Source organism: Rhipicephalus sanguineus, chromosome 4 (genome assembly GCF_013339695.2).
Source record: "Rhipicephalus sanguineus isolate Rsan-2018 chromosome 4, BIME_Rsan_1.4, whole genome shotgun sequence".
Lineage (NCBI taxonomy): Eukaryota > Metazoa > Arthropoda > Arachnida > Ixodida > Ixodidae > Rhipicephalus > Rhipicephalus sanguineus.
The window spans coordinates 192,974,865-192,991,107 of NC_051179.1; the positions used below are offsets into that span (position 1 = coordinate 192,974,865).

General features: G+C 45.8%; 2 protein-coding genes across 2 annotated transcripts in view; one reads left to right on the plus strand and one right to left on the minus strand.

The window, feature by feature from the left end:
* LOC119390988 (RNA polymerase II subunit A C-terminal domain phosphatase SSU72) overlaps positions 1-8,567 on the minus strand; it is a 38,379-nt gene extending 29,812 nt beyond the window's left edge. Inside the window, exons 1-2 of the mRNA XM_037658694.2 lie at positions 8,309-8,567; positions 4,657-4,800 (exon numbers count right to left, since the gene is read on the minus strand). Coding sequence (XP_037514622.1) covers positions 4,657-4,800; positions 8,309-8,385 — 221 coding nt within the window. The 5' untranslated portion in view covers positions 8,386-8,567. The remainder of the gene's footprint in view (positions 1-4,656; positions 4,801-8,308) is intronic.
* Positions 8,568-9,524: 957 nt separating this feature from the next.
* The window catches only part of LOC119390989 (pre-mRNA 3' end processing protein WDR33-like), a 277,891-nt gene continuing 271,172 nt past the window's right edge, over positions 9,525-16,243 (plus strand). Inside the window, 2 exon segments of the mRNA XM_049415008.1 lie at positions 9,525-9,799; positions 13,339-13,586. Coding sequence (XP_049270965.1) covers positions 13,350-13,586 — 237 coding nt within the window. The 5' untranslated portion in view covers positions 9,525-9,799; positions 13,339-13,349.

A 16,243-nucleotide genomic window follows, 5' to 3' on the forward strand; every position in this document is an offset into this window, starting at 1 on the left:
TGCGTGAAAATGCACCATGGCCGCTCTCTTTGGTAGTCACTCGGTCGGCTCCGGGCGCACTTCGCGACGTATCATACGGGAACGGTCCGACAGTTACGACGTAACAGCGGGGTTCCCAATACATTGTATCCTATGTGAGCTATGCCGGGACCAGCGGAAAACGACGTAACAGCCGGGAAAACGCAGCAGTGAGGAACGTAACAGCGGGGTTCTACTGTACTGAGTATGTGCAGCTCGATGAAACGAAGACAAAAGGAGACACATAAGCGACATAGCCAGTCTATGTCGTTTATGTGTCTTCTCCTGTCTTTGTTTCATTGTGCTGCACATACTCAGAATATATCAATAAATATTCATGCGTCTCAGACTGTCCCTCGAGACAATTGGTCGTTATAAAGCTGCTGTGAAGCCGTTAAAAGTTTTCCCATTACTTATTTTTCATCAACCTGCTCGTGTGAAACGTGTACATATCGGACCAGACAACACTTAGCGCCACTGAAGCAACCTGGCGATACATCTTTCCGGCAAGTAATTGCAGCCACAGGTAGTAAGCTTCACAGCGTGGCACTTAGTCTTCGCCGCATTACACCCCTGTGTAGCGGTAAAACTTACAAAGCAATTCCTTCATTGTGGAGCGCAAAGAAATCTGTGCTGCTCACGCCGCCCATATTTTGACTCGTACCCTGCTTGTTTACGCCATGCTTGCACTGCCACTTGGATTCAATGCACTATATATATACATTATATATACGTGCTACAAGATGACAGATTCACTATAGTCAGCTTTATGGCATTGCAGCTGTGTTATGCCACAAAGCATGTACTGTGCATCGACGATTCGTTGTGTAGCGAAGCCCACTAGCAGGGAAATCGTAACTGCCACATAAGTTACCTGATGCTTTGTCTTCTTTAATTACAAAAAAGGCGCCCACGCAGTCTCCAGTCACCGTACGAGCACCCAAACGTCTAATAAATGCGCAAGTGCATAGCAAATTAAAGTTTCTTCAATTCTTCTACCTGCCACGCAATTGAATTCGCAGCAAACCTCTACATTAGAGAACAGACCAAGCCACTTCTTGGAATAGCTTGGAATAGTGTCATGGAGAAACTTAATTATGCCAACAGAGATTATTACAAGATACCAATGAATCAGGTGGCCTGAAGCGTGATTGCAGTGAACTTGCTGCACAATTGCGATGAGGCGCCGCTACGGATGTCTATTTCAAACACCAGCTGCTACATTTCAGGTCAAATATAATAAATGCGCAGATGATGGATTTCTTAGCGCTGCTGATAGTCTTAACAATCTGTATAAATTCAAGCGAACACTCGCGAGGTAACATAAAGCAGGGCATACACAGACATTTTAACACGACGCACGCTCTCGAGTGCCTCAAGTTTCACCTCACTTGACGGCCGTCGGACTAATCTGATTCGAAGGGGATCGCGAAATAATTCGATATATCCATTATTACAACCCGAAAATATGCCTGTAAGCTTTAATATTCACAGGCCTCGGACAGTCCCATGAGATGACTGATTCCTTTAAGTTGCTTCGAAGGCGTAAATGTTTTATCAACCACTTTGCGGCAGCGAACCCTTCTCGGCCACGAAGGGCTAGAGCTTCACAGCGTGACGTTTAGTTTTCTTCGCATAACGCCACTGTGCAGCGGTGAAGCTTAACAAGGCAAATCCCTCATTCTGGAGCGCACTGAGTTGACAGCAGAGTCGATGACGTCGTAATTGAGGCTGCTGGTAGTCACTTCTAAGCGAACACTCGCGAGGTAACACAACAAAGCATGACACAGATACACAAAATATTTAAAGCAGACACGCCATCAAGTGCCTCTAACTTCAAGTTCCAACTTGGCCCTCGTTGCTCTCATCAACTTGACTAGGGAATTTCTGGGTACACCAAGGCGCTAGTTTTGCTCGGCAGCACAAGGTAGCCATCATGAAACATGCTTACACCGCTAACATTGGGCAATGTTTAGGTGGCTTTTTAGTCTCGTGCTGTATTTTGTGGTCAATTCGCGTTGGTTCGCGTAGGACCTGTACGCGTTCTATCTGTTCCCAGTGAAGTGCAAATTGTGATGAGCCATTTTGATTATGGAAGCGCACGACAAAGGAAGGCTATTTTGCACAGTGAACATAGCTGCGTCGTGTCTTTTTCGTGGCGAGGCTTGTGACCGTGAGTAGCCCGATGGGATATCTTCAGCTGCACGTCGATCAGGAAAAGTTACTACGGGCCGAAAACGGGAAAATATCCGGACCTCGAAGAAAACCTTGCAGACTTTCTTAAGCAATTCAGCGTATAATGACTTTGTCAAGGCAACAGCACGCGACCGAGGCGTATCCAGAAGTGATCTTAGTGCCAGCAAAACAGGCTCACAGAAGGAAACGAACTGCCAGGACAATAAATTTTACATTCTTTGAAGGACAATTGTGCTTGTCTCTTAATTTTTTTTTTCTAATCGTCAACAGTAGCAAATATCTTCACGAGCATTTTTATTTTTGAATCGGCAAAATTGGGTGCTCGTAAGATTCGTGTAAATACTCTGCTTGAAGGCATAGTCTTTATCTAGATGAGCCAAATCAATGCTTTTTCTTGTCTTTCTGCCCCACATTGTAAGTCTACTGCATTCAGTGTTTCAAGTAACATATTTGGATGCACTTGGCATGTTAGCATGTCTCTTTTTGGGTGCACTTCTGATAAGCCGAACTCCTGATAAGACGAACAGATGACCGCGGTCTTTTCGAGTTCGTCTTAACGGGAGTCTACTGTAGTTGAATGTACCATTACATTATCATTAGGCAGTGCCATGCAGCAAGCTCGCACACCAAAATTCGCACCGCAAATACAGTTTCATTAAATGTTGTATATCGAATTATCCAATATATCAAACTATTTCCCTTTTCTTTTTTTGCAAGCTTGATATATGGAGGTGTGACTGTATTAAAACTATTTGAAAAATATTCCTGTCTATAAATATTGCCTGTTCAATTCAAAAGATAATAGGAAATCGTTTCATTTGATATTCACGATTTTGTAATAATTGCATATTCCTACAAAGAGGCTCTTTTAGCATGCTTTTCATGACATATGCACTTGTAATTTAAATTTTGTATGGAGGTTAACCTCCGTACCTAAACTATCTCAAACTAGGCTAAAATTTTTAAGCAGTCCATAATTTCATTATAATGCATTATACAGGGTGTCCCAGCTATCACGCAGCACGATTTAAAAAAAAGAGGAACAGCGTTACGCGAATCAAACCTACAGCATATTGTTCCTAGTACACTAGAGTAGCCACTGCTATTTTTGTTCGTTAATGAGGTTTAATTAATTAGTCATAATTATATTTCTAACTCGACAAGTACTCGCCTAATTGTCAAAATGTCAATGAGGCTATGTAGGCATGTTCAAATGGCATCTAACTGCGCTACTTTCAACAACGTGCTAATTGCACGCTCATTTTTTCCGCCTGATCAAGAAAGCCCGCGAAATATGAAAAGTGACACGTGACTAGAGTGTTGCGCGCGTCGGGAACCAGCGCCCTCAAACAGGCTCCCTATGAGGCAGACAGTATCAAGGAAAAAATGCAGAAAGAAAAAAAAATCTGCCACTCCCTGGCCTAGAAACGCACCGCTTGGTTTTACAGTCAGGCCGTAATCGGAACACCTGCCGCGTTATCAATGAGAACAGTCGGCCGTGAGATATGGATGATTGCGGCGTACTATCGAACAGATTGAATTCCAGTGAAATTGCACGCATATCGCTGGCGCCCGACCTGTACCCTTGCCAAAATGCGGAACGCTGTCTTTCGCAACAGGCAACAGGCAACAGGCAAAGCGGTTGTTTGCAGTAAGCTTATTTGAGGGCGCTGGTTTCCTTTGCGGGTGGGAGCGTAGTCACGTGTTATTTTTCATATTTAGCGGGCTTTCTTTATCAGCCGGAAAAAATGAGCGCGCAATTAGCACGTTGTTGAAAGTAGCGCAGTTAGATGCCATTTGAACATGCCTACATACGCCTCATTAACATTTTGACAATTAGGCGAGTACTTGTCGAGTTAGAAATATAATTATGACTAATTAATTAAACCTCATTAACGAAAAAAATAGCAGTGGCTACTCTAGTGTACTAGGAACAATATGCTGTAGGTTTGATTCGCGTAACGCCGTTCCTCTTTTTTAAAATCGTGCTGCGTGATAGCTGGGACACCCTGTATATAATGCATTAAATGCATTATAAGATGTTTGCTGTGTTTACGAAGTGCTGGTAATCTAATACGTCTCCAAGTGCATTAACGCAGAGCTTGTAGCTTTAAACAGTACGCTTTTTTATTCTGACCATAACACCAAGTGGCTAAAGGGAAAGCCAAGGACTAAAGGTAGGAAGTTCAGCCATAGTGAGACAGTATCCTCCATGTTTACTACAGCTGCATGTAACACAACAACACACATGTTGTGCAGAAGGCAGGCATGCCTGTGGCAATAAGACATCGCTTCGATTACTGCATCAGACAGGTTACTTGCAGTATCGTGTACTGCCATGTTTCAGCTTAATTGGTATGGTATCTTCCTTATGAGCTTGACAGAAGCAGTTTCAAGAAAATTCTCGCAAAACAAGATGGGTGAATGAGTGAGCAAGGATACAGGGCTTTGTCCTTCTCCATGAGGTCCTGGTACATCTGTTCGTAGGTGACACCAAAGTCGTACACATTGGGCTTGTCTGGTGCAGATCCAGGCAGTTTCACCTGGGCCCCTGAACCAAAGGACCGCACCTTGAAGCCCTTCTTGCTGCGCAGGCAACATTGAAAGTCTTGATATGTGTTGAATGCATGCGTCATGCCATATTTCCACACACACATAACATTGGTGCCTATGCAGCGGGTCCCTTTTTACATACAAGTTAAAAGATAAGAAAAGCTAACCATCTGAGGATGGAGGAAAATGAGCTACAAAAAAACAACACAGGTCCCCTCCAGCACCATTCCTAGCATGCCTCCCACTCAGCCCGAAGGTCCTTAGCCAATCCAAGACTGTGTAAGCCAGTTCTCAGACCAGCGCTAAGGGTCTCATTTACTGGCTGCGCTTAGTGGTAACTTATTACCAATGTTGCCCTGGTCATACAGCTGCTTGGGCACTCTCACTGAGATCGCTGTTGCCACCAAAGCCATGCAAAATCCCAAGCAAAACCAGAAACAATAATTACATTGCTAGCTACGACTAAGGGCCTTTACATCTTATGCAGAATGTTACTAGCGTGATCCGTCTGATGTGTACACAAGGCACCTTTCATTCTACAGCTTGGAAACGGAAATTTGGCACCCTTGCATAGACTGTGTTGCTGAGTGAAATTGAGCCCCATGCTGGCCCTTGTGACACAAAAGACACTGTAAATGATTATTTGTGGCTCCTTCAGAACAAGAATACCATCCAGACATTGAGTGTGCATAAAGTATCGAAGCAAAGTGCACATGCTGCCAATGAGGGATCCACATGGCATGCTGTATCTACAGCAAAGGCGACAGGGGAAGGACGAGAGGAGAAATCTTGCGTTGGACCTGCCAGGAAAAAATATAAACAGACAGCATCACAGAAAGAAAAACATGGGTGAGCTTGCATTTGGTGACAGCGTAATGTCCAAATGCTGTCACATGTTTGCATAAATAGGCGATGGTCGTGCCAACTCCACTTTAATGATAGCGGCAATCACCTACTTATGTAAAAATGTCAGCAGCTGGCGTGGGTCAAATCACTCCTTAATTTCTAAGTAGACTGCCATTTATTGCAGTTATTTGGAACATGCTACAATGTCCAGAAATTCAAAGTCATCTCTGTCCCTCAGCAAGGTTCTACATCGTATTATCGGTATCCCACGCAAGTTTCTCGAGCACACGATCAACTCTAATTATATTTCTCAAACAGATTTCAATTATTTCACAACAGCCAGCACGGTTTTAGGAACCATTACTCATGCGAACCTTAACTCTTTACTAACGACTTATTTTCAGTATCTGACCTTCGCTCTATTATTGACTGTTTTCCTTGATTTTTAAAAAGCATGAATAACGCAAAAGCATGAAAATGACATGAATAACGCAAAATACCTGTCGCGTATGTCATGAAACCCTTTCTCTCAGTCACGTGTGGCACATACCCGCATACCAGAGTTTGTTATGCGGGTATGTGCCACAGGTGATACAAAGTCTCAACCAACACTAAATGCGAACACCCACATTGACATGCAAGGAAAGAGATAATAATAATAATTGTTGGGGTTTTATGTCCCAAAACCACAATATGATTATGAGAGACGCCGTAGCGAAGGGTTCCGGAAATTTGACCATATGGTATTCTTTAACGTGCACCGTGATCGCACAGTACACGGGCATCTAGCATTTTGCATCTATCGAATTGCGACCGCCGCGGCCGGGATCGAACCCGCGACCTACAAGCCAGCAGCTGAGCACCATAACCACCACACCACCGTGGCGGACACAAGGAAAGTGAGGAAGCTGAAGACAGAACACCGCTGGAAGGCGCTCAGCTACCATGTGTCCATGTTCACGTGGTCCGCAACATGGACCACGTCGATTACGCAAAAATTGGGATCAATGCTTTCTACAATAAATCTGCCAAGAGAACCAGGCCTCTCATCATTACCGGTGACTTAAACATTGATTTATCAAGACCCAACAACGCCTGGTCTTTATACTGCGTGAAAGACTACTTGAATGTGGACAGGGCATCAAAAGACCTCGCTGCCATGTGCAGGACAGGAGGCGTCATAGATCATTTCATCATAAGAGGCATCCAGGATTTCCACCAGCTGTGCTACACCTCGCACTTCACTACACTAAGACCCCTCGTAGCCGCGATCACGAACGGATCCAATTAACAAGTCCGGTCCAGCTGCTGGTGCTCACTGGTCACGGTGATGATGACCTTGTTCAAGAACTGTCAAGAGCCCCTTCTACACATACACACGGGTCCGTGAAACGTGCTTACGTTTTCCGTCATAACGGACAAGTATAAGCATAACAACTGTGACGCAACTGTAGCAACTGCAACTGTGAGTGCAGCGTACGTGCAGTGCGCCTGTGTGCGCCACTCGGCTGTGTGTATATCCAGGGGAACTTTCCTGAATGAAGCTTAGTTGCAAGTAACGCCTGTCCTGTGCATTTGTGTTTCTTCTTTGTGCTATTCGGATTCGCGCTATCCAGTATTGAAGAATATAAGCACTACATATCAGCTTACCGCGTCTGGTGTTGGTAACACCCATGTAGCTGTTGGCATCGTTACGCAACTGTAAACAACTGGTTATATAATACATATGCGACTCTTCAGCATATGAGTGTGTTTATACCACTTCCACATTTCTCTAGCGCCATTCCGTAACGTTTCGCTCAACATGAGAAATTATGCCACAGTCACCATCCTGCGCATGCTTCGCATAACATCGATTCCCACGGTACGTGGGATCTGCTAATTCTTTTTTCATTACTAATTTTCAACTGTCTCTCAATACACAATTCTAAATACCTGGATGCCCCCAGAGATAGCAACTGATCATGAACACGGAATTAACCATACAACAAAACAAGTTCTATTGCCGCATAACGAACCTGTGCTGTTAAAACTCGTTATAAAACATGAATCACGTCAGAACTAGAGCACACTTATTCAGTCTGCGATCTTCTAGGCTTGCAGGCACACACACACACCTCAGCGTGTTGTTGCTAACTATTCTCACACCACCCTGGTTACTGCTCATCTCGCGTTGACCATAGCTTCGAAGTGCCATCCTGCCAGACCCACTCGAATGTCTACTCGTTCGAGCCAAAGACTTGGCCCGAATGGAATCTCCATCACCCTGTTCGTACATAATTCAAGACCTCAGACTGCTCCTTTAAGTAACTGCTGTAAGGCTGTTTCCAGGCAGGGACACGAGCTGTGGCGCATCGATGGAAGTGTTTCCGGCCTGCTTGATCGAACGATCCTGGCGTTGTTCCGAACTGTGGCGAGGAGGAGGAGCGCCAACTGGCTTCTCCTAATTATTTCATTTTCTGCGCTTATTATCACAGCTTTATGCTCAAAAGTTGGCAGGTTTCTCATGGTCGACGTGTCTTGCTTACGCGTTGTCACAGACCGTTTCTTTCGCTCGTCCACTTCACCGCAGCATACGACCTATGTCGCGGATAAGCCGCTATATATGCGCGGTTGTGGCTCCGCGCTCTGCACGACACGAGTACCATTCATTCCTACGCATTTTCACGCCGTTTCCTTGACGCCAGCTACACACCTCAGGAACGCGTGAGCTTCCATGCTTCGGTTTTGGTTGCTAGAACACACCACGGCCAGACGAAGTGATCCGGGCATGTTGACGCTTTCGTTCTAACAGGAGGCAGCAGATATCGGCACCATGCCCGCTCAGCACACGAAGAACTGTCAGCAGCGAGGAAGCCCTGTCATTCCAGGCACAGAGGAAATGCCGCACCGGTCACAGAACACACGATGGAAGAGGTGTGTGAACTAAGCGCTGTGGAGAGCAACGTTGGTGGAGAGCGCGCATCTGGCTGCAAGCCCTCGCTGCTGTTTTTAGCCCTTGCCGTTAGACGGCGTTGATTGTTGGAGCAGCAGGCATTTGTTGGAGCAGCGCCTCGTTGGAGCAATCAAGCAGGCTGAGCAGTGCATGGTCATCTTGCGCGCGCTTTTGCAACAGTGCGACGAGCTCATTTCTGCATGATCGGTAGAAATGCTTTGTCCCCCGCTGTCATACATGGCACAAAAAGAGAAAAAAAAAAAAGAACCTCACAGGGTCCCTTGTGCATATTCACCTACTCGAAGGCCTTCTTCTTTTCAGTCGATGTATTGATCCTTCCACGTGTTCTTGTGTCATATACTTGGTAAACATGACGTACTCATCACGCAATTTCTGCAGAAGGTGCTAAACGGTGTTTTCAGTTGGTATAAAAATGGTTAACGTGAATGCTTGGGCATACTGACACGACGTAGTGGAAAGACAACTGCGGCGAGACGCTCGGCCTGCAACGTCTCTTGCCATCTGTCGCAGAAGACGCGCAACGCTAGTGAGCCGTTATCTTCTTTGCAACGTCAAGTTATTTAGCATGTTATCAAGTATCACAAAAAATGAAATTATTACGTTTCCCTACGATAATTTATTGCATAACAGGCGTACACGCATTAAGTTCTGCGCATTGTCTCTTTCCCGCTAGAAAGAGCGATCACTGTAGCTAGTCTTGAAGGCTATGTTCGTTCATCGTAATACAGGACGGAAACGGTTGAACATCTCTGAAGCTTTTTTTTTTCACCGATGTTTCTTCACGCGGGCTGAAGTGTATCGCAAAAGCAACTACTGCTGAAACATGGCCCTAAAACATTCATCTCGTAGTTGTAGCGGGCGTGCCGTAGAAGACAAGAGCAGAAATATTTTTGCCGACCTAAAATAAAAATGCGCTCGAAAGGCTCGAAAGCGGCTGTCGCGCATGCATGACATAAATACAAGATGGCCGCTGCGAGTTTTGTCTTGGTGCGTGCGTTGCAGTCGTAGTGTGGAGAATTGTCTTTCCTTAAGTGACCATATTTGTGGACATTTATCTCGCTCACGCCGCTGGAAGTTGTAGTGCTTAGCGTACTGGCCACGCCATGAGCGTGAGGACTTGACTGCCCGTGAAATCTGTCGAATCGTGCGAAGCCGGCCTCAAGGCGTCAGGATGCATGAGATGCCAGCTTTGACCGAGTCCTCTTAGCCCCATCGAAAACATTCTTTCACGTGAGGCTTGCTTCTTTTGCTACTCGGCGGCCATGCTTTGCGCGTGGCATCGTCCAGGCATGCTTCCGGTCGGTTTCCTCGGAAGATTCTTGCTACGAATAGCCACTAGATGGGACGCACGATTATGCATGCATGGTGCATTCTTCCCGTGAAAACGTCGTATGTGCATTTCTTGGGCCTGCGGAATGCGTAAAAAAGTTCACAAAAGATGGCGCTCACTTTGAAGTGCGTTCAGCCGTTACGAAACAACATGCTCATCCACAATTAATAATAATTGTTGTGGTTTAACGTCTCAAAACCACGATGTGATTATGAGGGACGCCATAGTGGAGGGCTCCGGATTCAATTTCGACCACCTGGGGTTCTTGAACGTGCACCTCAATCTAAGCACGCGGGCCTCGGGCATTTTCTCCGCCGCCGAAAATGCGGCCGCGACGGCCGGGATTCGATTGATCCACCATTGAAAGTTGTGCAATGCACTGAATGTTCAACGAGGGAATCGTTAGCAGTTATCACAGCTTCTTTCACAAATATGCAAAATATCGCCTCAAGCGTGAGAACCAGTAAATTGGTTCCGTACATTTTCACGACCTCCTTCCTCTTTGCCTCAACATTAGCCACGAACATTGACAGCAGTTGATGACGTTCGTCATCGACAGATTGCACGTTATCACATTGCATGTGAGGCCACATTGCATATAAAACATTTTGGGGCTTCAGGCGCACACGACTGACTGCAGTGTCGCCGAAATGCTGTGTGAGAACTCTTTTGGGTGAATGCTGCGCTTGACGGCAGGCCTTGTCACTGCATGGGATTGCTGACACCCATAGCTTAAATCGTTGCCTTGTTGACTACACTGTCATCCCGAGGATCTTTATGCCTTGTTGCCTACACTCGTTCCCTTGTTCACTGCACTGGCCTTGTACATGGGCCTTGTTGACTACACTGTCATCCCGAGGGTAGAAATCTTTTTTGCAACAGCCGTAATCTCTGAATCCACACAGTGTCGATTTTTTTTTTAGCCACTTCTCTATTTATTGGCAGTTGGCCAGGTCGTTATAGAAATAAGTCAAGAAATTTTGCTCGTGATTACAAAATAGTCTGTTGGCTTATATTGTTTAAATCCTATCTTTTGAGCCTGTGAGGGAAGTGAGTACGTATTTGTGCAAATACTCAGTGTTAAATTTAAGCATTTTTTGTTGTATAACACCTCGAGCTAGTTGGGTGATCATCACAAGGACACGGGAAGCGAAGACGAGGCATTGAACTAACTGAAGTTTATTGTTCCGACGCTTTCGTTATGTACAGCAGGCATCAGAGGAAGGGTTTTTGCTTCCTTCTGGGGTGCGTGCTGTTTTTGCTTTGTCATTTTTGGTTATGTCGTACGAGACGTGGCCAGTGGTTACGCCAGCATCTACTAACTCTCCTAGTGTGGACAGCAGTTGATCCCGAACTGGCCCAAAGAGCCATCCCTTTCGGCTCGGGTGAAATGAAAGCATGGCAACTGCATACAAGTAAATGTGCAAGAGTGCACAGCTCTGTGGACACTCCATGTAAAATTAAGTGCACTATACTGGGTGAGGGCCTGGATCCATAGCAAAAGAGAGACACACAAGGAGCTGCTTTATTATGCGAGAGAACCCATGTGTTTACCACTAGTGCATATGCGGGAGAAAAGGTAATCATCAGTGGCATTTTCTCCTCAAAGGTGGATGAACCAGTGGGTGCGCTCTCTAGACCAATGTCATGCACGAGTAGGACTAGTGTTTCTCTACGAAAAACTGCGCAAAATAAACAGGTAAGACACAAGCGCAGTGCGTGTGTCTTGCCTGTTTATTTTGCGCAGTACTGGAGTACCAACTCGCCCAACGCTCAGTCCTTTTATAGTATTTCTCAAGTGGGAGGAGATACAGTTTGGTAGTCTTCTGCAGATCATGGCCTCTCAAGGCACCCGAGATTCAGCAAGCACCTGCACGTGGCGGAATGCATGTCAGTTTTAACTTGGAAGTTAAAATCACCGAGCAGAATGGCCGAGTGTTTGCCTCTGTTAGGTGAGATTGTTGTTGTCAGGAGTTCTGAAAGTAAAACCAGCTGAGAAATTTTTGAGCTTGGCACTGGTTGCTTCTAAAGAAAATGCACTAAGCCACATACTCGTAGCATTGCTTAGGTTCGCTGCGTTGATGTGTGGACTGCAAGAGAAATGTTTTCTATGAGCTGGTGGATACTGCACTGGCTCACTGACTTGGGCTCAGTGGAGTGGGAGTTGGGGGTTGAGCTCAAAGGCTCGCTTTGACCCAGCGGACAATAAGCTGTAGTGGTGGGCTGCCTACCTTGAGAAAGAGTTGTTGAAGGGCAAGGCAGCCACATGCAGTACTAATAAAGTCCAAGATGCTAAATGTGGTTCATTGAAAGGGATCTTCGCCATTGTCTGGCCAAATCCATATGAGTCCAAATATTTCCACCGTGCAAGCAAGGAGGCAGAATTAAAGAACTCCTGATGCCGAAATTTCAAACTAAAGATGTTTGCGTGGTCTGATTGTCCTGCCCATATGGGCCCTTCTACGCGATTATTACTGACAAATGTCATCTTTGGGAAATTTGAATTTAGTTTTAAATTAAGCGGTGAATGCTCATCTGAGTTGGTGGCACCTCGCAGCATCGCCACTCGTACAGTGCAAATATCGGTCTCTGTGTGATGTTGAGCTCGTAAAGCGAGTATTGTCGACGTCGCAAACAAGCTGATGGGGCGCGCACAATACTACTATTGGCACTTGGCGGGGGCCGTTGTTCTGCAACCCTCATGCTTTGTTCTCGGGCTGCTTACGTCAGTGCAAGTACTGTAGCAAGGTGGGGGGTTTGTCACATGTCATTTCACTGTAGACAAAAATCTAGGCAGGCAAATGGGCCTACTGGATCACAGCCTAACTGGTAACGCAGCACCGACCACCATTTCATTATTTCCCACATGCAGTTCCCAAATTCAAAAAGTTCACTCTCAACATCACCAAAACATGTGTTGGCACTCCACTGTGGTGGGGCACTAGTTTCTTATGATCTTAGGTGGGCATGCTGAGGTGATGCTAAAATTGGTCGTAATTAACGGGATTGAATCCTGACAGCGGTGGCCACATTTTCAGTGGAGGCGAAAATGCCCGCGTGCTTAGATCGAGGTGCACATTAAAGAACCCCAGGTAGCACTCTGTGGTGGCATCTCTCACAATCATATTGTGGTTTTGGGACATTAAACCACAACAGTTATAGTGTGGTGTCTATGCCAGTAGAGCGAAGCAGAAAACTGTCTAATCAATGAAAACCTTGATGAAAACCAGCAGATAAGGAAGCCGAGGAAGGTATAGAGGGTGTTAATTGTACTGCTTTATGATATAATTATGATATATTATGAATTATGTAATTATGATATAAATGTGAAGGAAGTAAAGTGAACAAACAGTTAAAGCAGTGCAACTAACATTATTTATCATTATTTGTTGGTTTTCACAATGGTTGTATTGGACACAGAAACGGGCCCATGTTGCAGGTGACGCCAGCATGCAGGTGATTCAGACGCAGCCGATGACTCCTGCTGGCCGCTTCCAGTACGGAGGTGGCCCCAAGTATGGCGGGGGCTACGGAGGGCCACGCAACCCAGGAGGACCCTACGGCCCCGTCGGAGGTCGACCCGGCATGACCTCCATGCAGAGCATCGAATTTGATGGCAAACGGCTGCGCAAGGCAGTGGCTCGCAAGACTGTCGACTACAACGCAGCTGTGGTCGAGTACCTAGAGGTGTGTTTCACATACCCTACCTACTAGTTGGGTCACAGGGGAAAAGAATTCGTACCAGCAGGGGTAAGATCATTCCAAAGGGATATCAGACAGAAGTGCGCTGATAAACGCTTTCAAAGTTAGTGGAACCTCGCTCTTTTTTCCTCGGTTTTGCGACGACCTGCGTTTTATGACGAATCGGTTTGGTTCTGGCAAAACTCGCATAGAAATAATGGTTAAAAACCTCGATTAAATGTCGAAATTTTATGCCGAACTTGCGTCGTGAATGACTCTACGGTATCGCCAGAGAAAAAAAAATCACCTTTTTTACTCAAATCTAGCACCCACCAGGTATTCGCGAGTGTAGGAGAAAAATGTGCTTGACAGTGAGGAAAAAAAAAAGTGAGATAAGTACAGTACAGAATGAAAAACTTATTCTCCTGTGATTCAGTTTTCCTGGCTTTAAGATCAGCTCTAAATACGCCTCGATCGGGGGCTTATCCCAGGGCCATTACCCAGACAAGCTCGATCTATGCAAAGTAGCTTCACCAAGTCGACAAGCTCATCTTCGATATCTGCATATTTTCAAGTCTACGGCCTGTGCAAACTTTTTGTCGTAGATATGCAGCTGAAAATCTCCCTTTGCTTGTGGCACTCACAGCCACAGGCCTCGAGAACGCAGGAAGGATGCGACTCGGCCATCTTCAGCACGCAAAATAACTTTCCTTTGATGTCAGTGTTCTGTGATACAGGATTCACTATCGCACTTTGAATCGCATTTGCAGTAGGAAGGATTTTCTTGTTTGGCTGAGATGTTTTTCGTGCGTTTCTTTTTTTTTCCTTTTTTACTCGTGCTAACTCATTGTCTGAAGCTTAGAATAACAGAGAGCTGAGCTAGTTGGTAAGTATTCATTCTAAAAAAACAGGGCTTGCAAACACGGACACAAGAAAGAAGTCAGGCGTTTGTGGTGTCCTGACTTCTTGTGTCTGTGTTTGCACGCCCTGCTCATTGTCTGTTTTATTTGAAGGATTTTGGAATAACGTCACTTGCCTGTTTGTTTTGTTCTTTCAAGTGCATGTGCGAACAAACTCATTGATTGCTTTTCCTTGTTATTCTTCTGTTTTTGTGCACTTATATATGTACCACTCTGCCAAGATCTTGTAGAAGATCGTAGTATCTATAAATAAATAATAACAGCGGCACATAACCATTTGTACTTCACAAGGGAACAAATATGACACGCACAGCTCTGTCACACACGAAATCATCCTCCTCGAACTCGCAACAAAATGTGCGTCTTCACAATTATGTGATAGCGATGACGCTGTATCTGACTCTTCTGTTTTTATACACAGGCAGTTTTCGTACTCGTATAGGAAAGAAGGTGCACATTAAACTTTTAAGGAAAAAGTTGAGAACAAAGATTGACTCGCACCTATCCAATTAAATGCTTTGCTTTCAGTTTTCAAAATAACGTGATCTACGTTCTCGAAGAAGTGCTGGGTCGTTCTGCAGCCTTATTCAGGCAGTTTGCACCCGTTCTTTGCGAAAGACAGAGCATCACTGCCCATATTCTTAGTTTTTCGATTATATGATACCCGGATTATGCGACGGTTTTGCGTAGATCCCTCCAATTCGTATAATCGGGGTTCGACTGTACTCTATGCCCGACACATCTATGTTTTGGGCTGACCATTAGCTGCTATGGAAGCAGCTGTGTTTTAGTTAAACACGAATGTTTGTCTGAAAATGCCACGACATTATCGTTACGTTGTGCCACAGAGCACATTTTGCCGACATCGTCTAGCAATCGCGCTAGGCACAGTGGTCACGACAAAGTAAGCGGGAGCACTACAGTGAAACCTCATTAATACGTACCTGCCGGGAACGCGGCATAACTACGCACTAAACGGTAGTACGCATTAAACACCATGTACAAATTTGCATCTCCTAGCGTACGCCATCGCCGCCAGCAAATAAATAGAGTGCCACAGCAAATATTGCCCAAAGTACCCACCGCAAAGCCTTTTCTTTCTTTTTGCCAAAGTGGAGAAAAGATCCTGGCACACCCGCACGACCGGAGGCGCGTTGGGTGGTCACCTAATAAAAGCGTTCAGTATGGCTACAACCGCGCTACGCTTGCTGTATCGTACACGTGCGTTTAGTGTGATAGCGTCAATGCAGCGAGGTTTCTCGGCGCCCGCGACCCGCAACGCTAACTACGCAACAGCGATCTGCTTTCGCTTCTACAAAGCGGTGCGCGCCTGATGACGGCTTAGTAGCGTTTGCTGTCAGGCTAGTTGGTACATCATGGCTGAAGTTCTTCGTCCCTGCCCGAGCATTTGTTCCATTAATTCAACTTCAGCCTTGAAGACGGCCGCGCACAATGAAGCGGCAGCGATCGGCGGCCCAGCGCGTTCAGGTTGTCGCCTAATAAAAGCGTGCAGTAGGCTTAAAAAGTAGCGCTGCGCCGCACGCGTGCCCGAGCAGATAGCTGAAGATACTTATTGTGATAAGGTTGTCGGTGATAGGTCATGTCGGCGTGTTCGTCGGTGGCCGCCACCTCGCCTTCATTCTTTCCCGATGCTTACCCGCAAAGGCGTCGCCGCAATCGCGTGGAAGTCGGAATCGGGGATCGACTGATCTGCGCACTTCTCAAAAAGGCGGAAGACCTTTG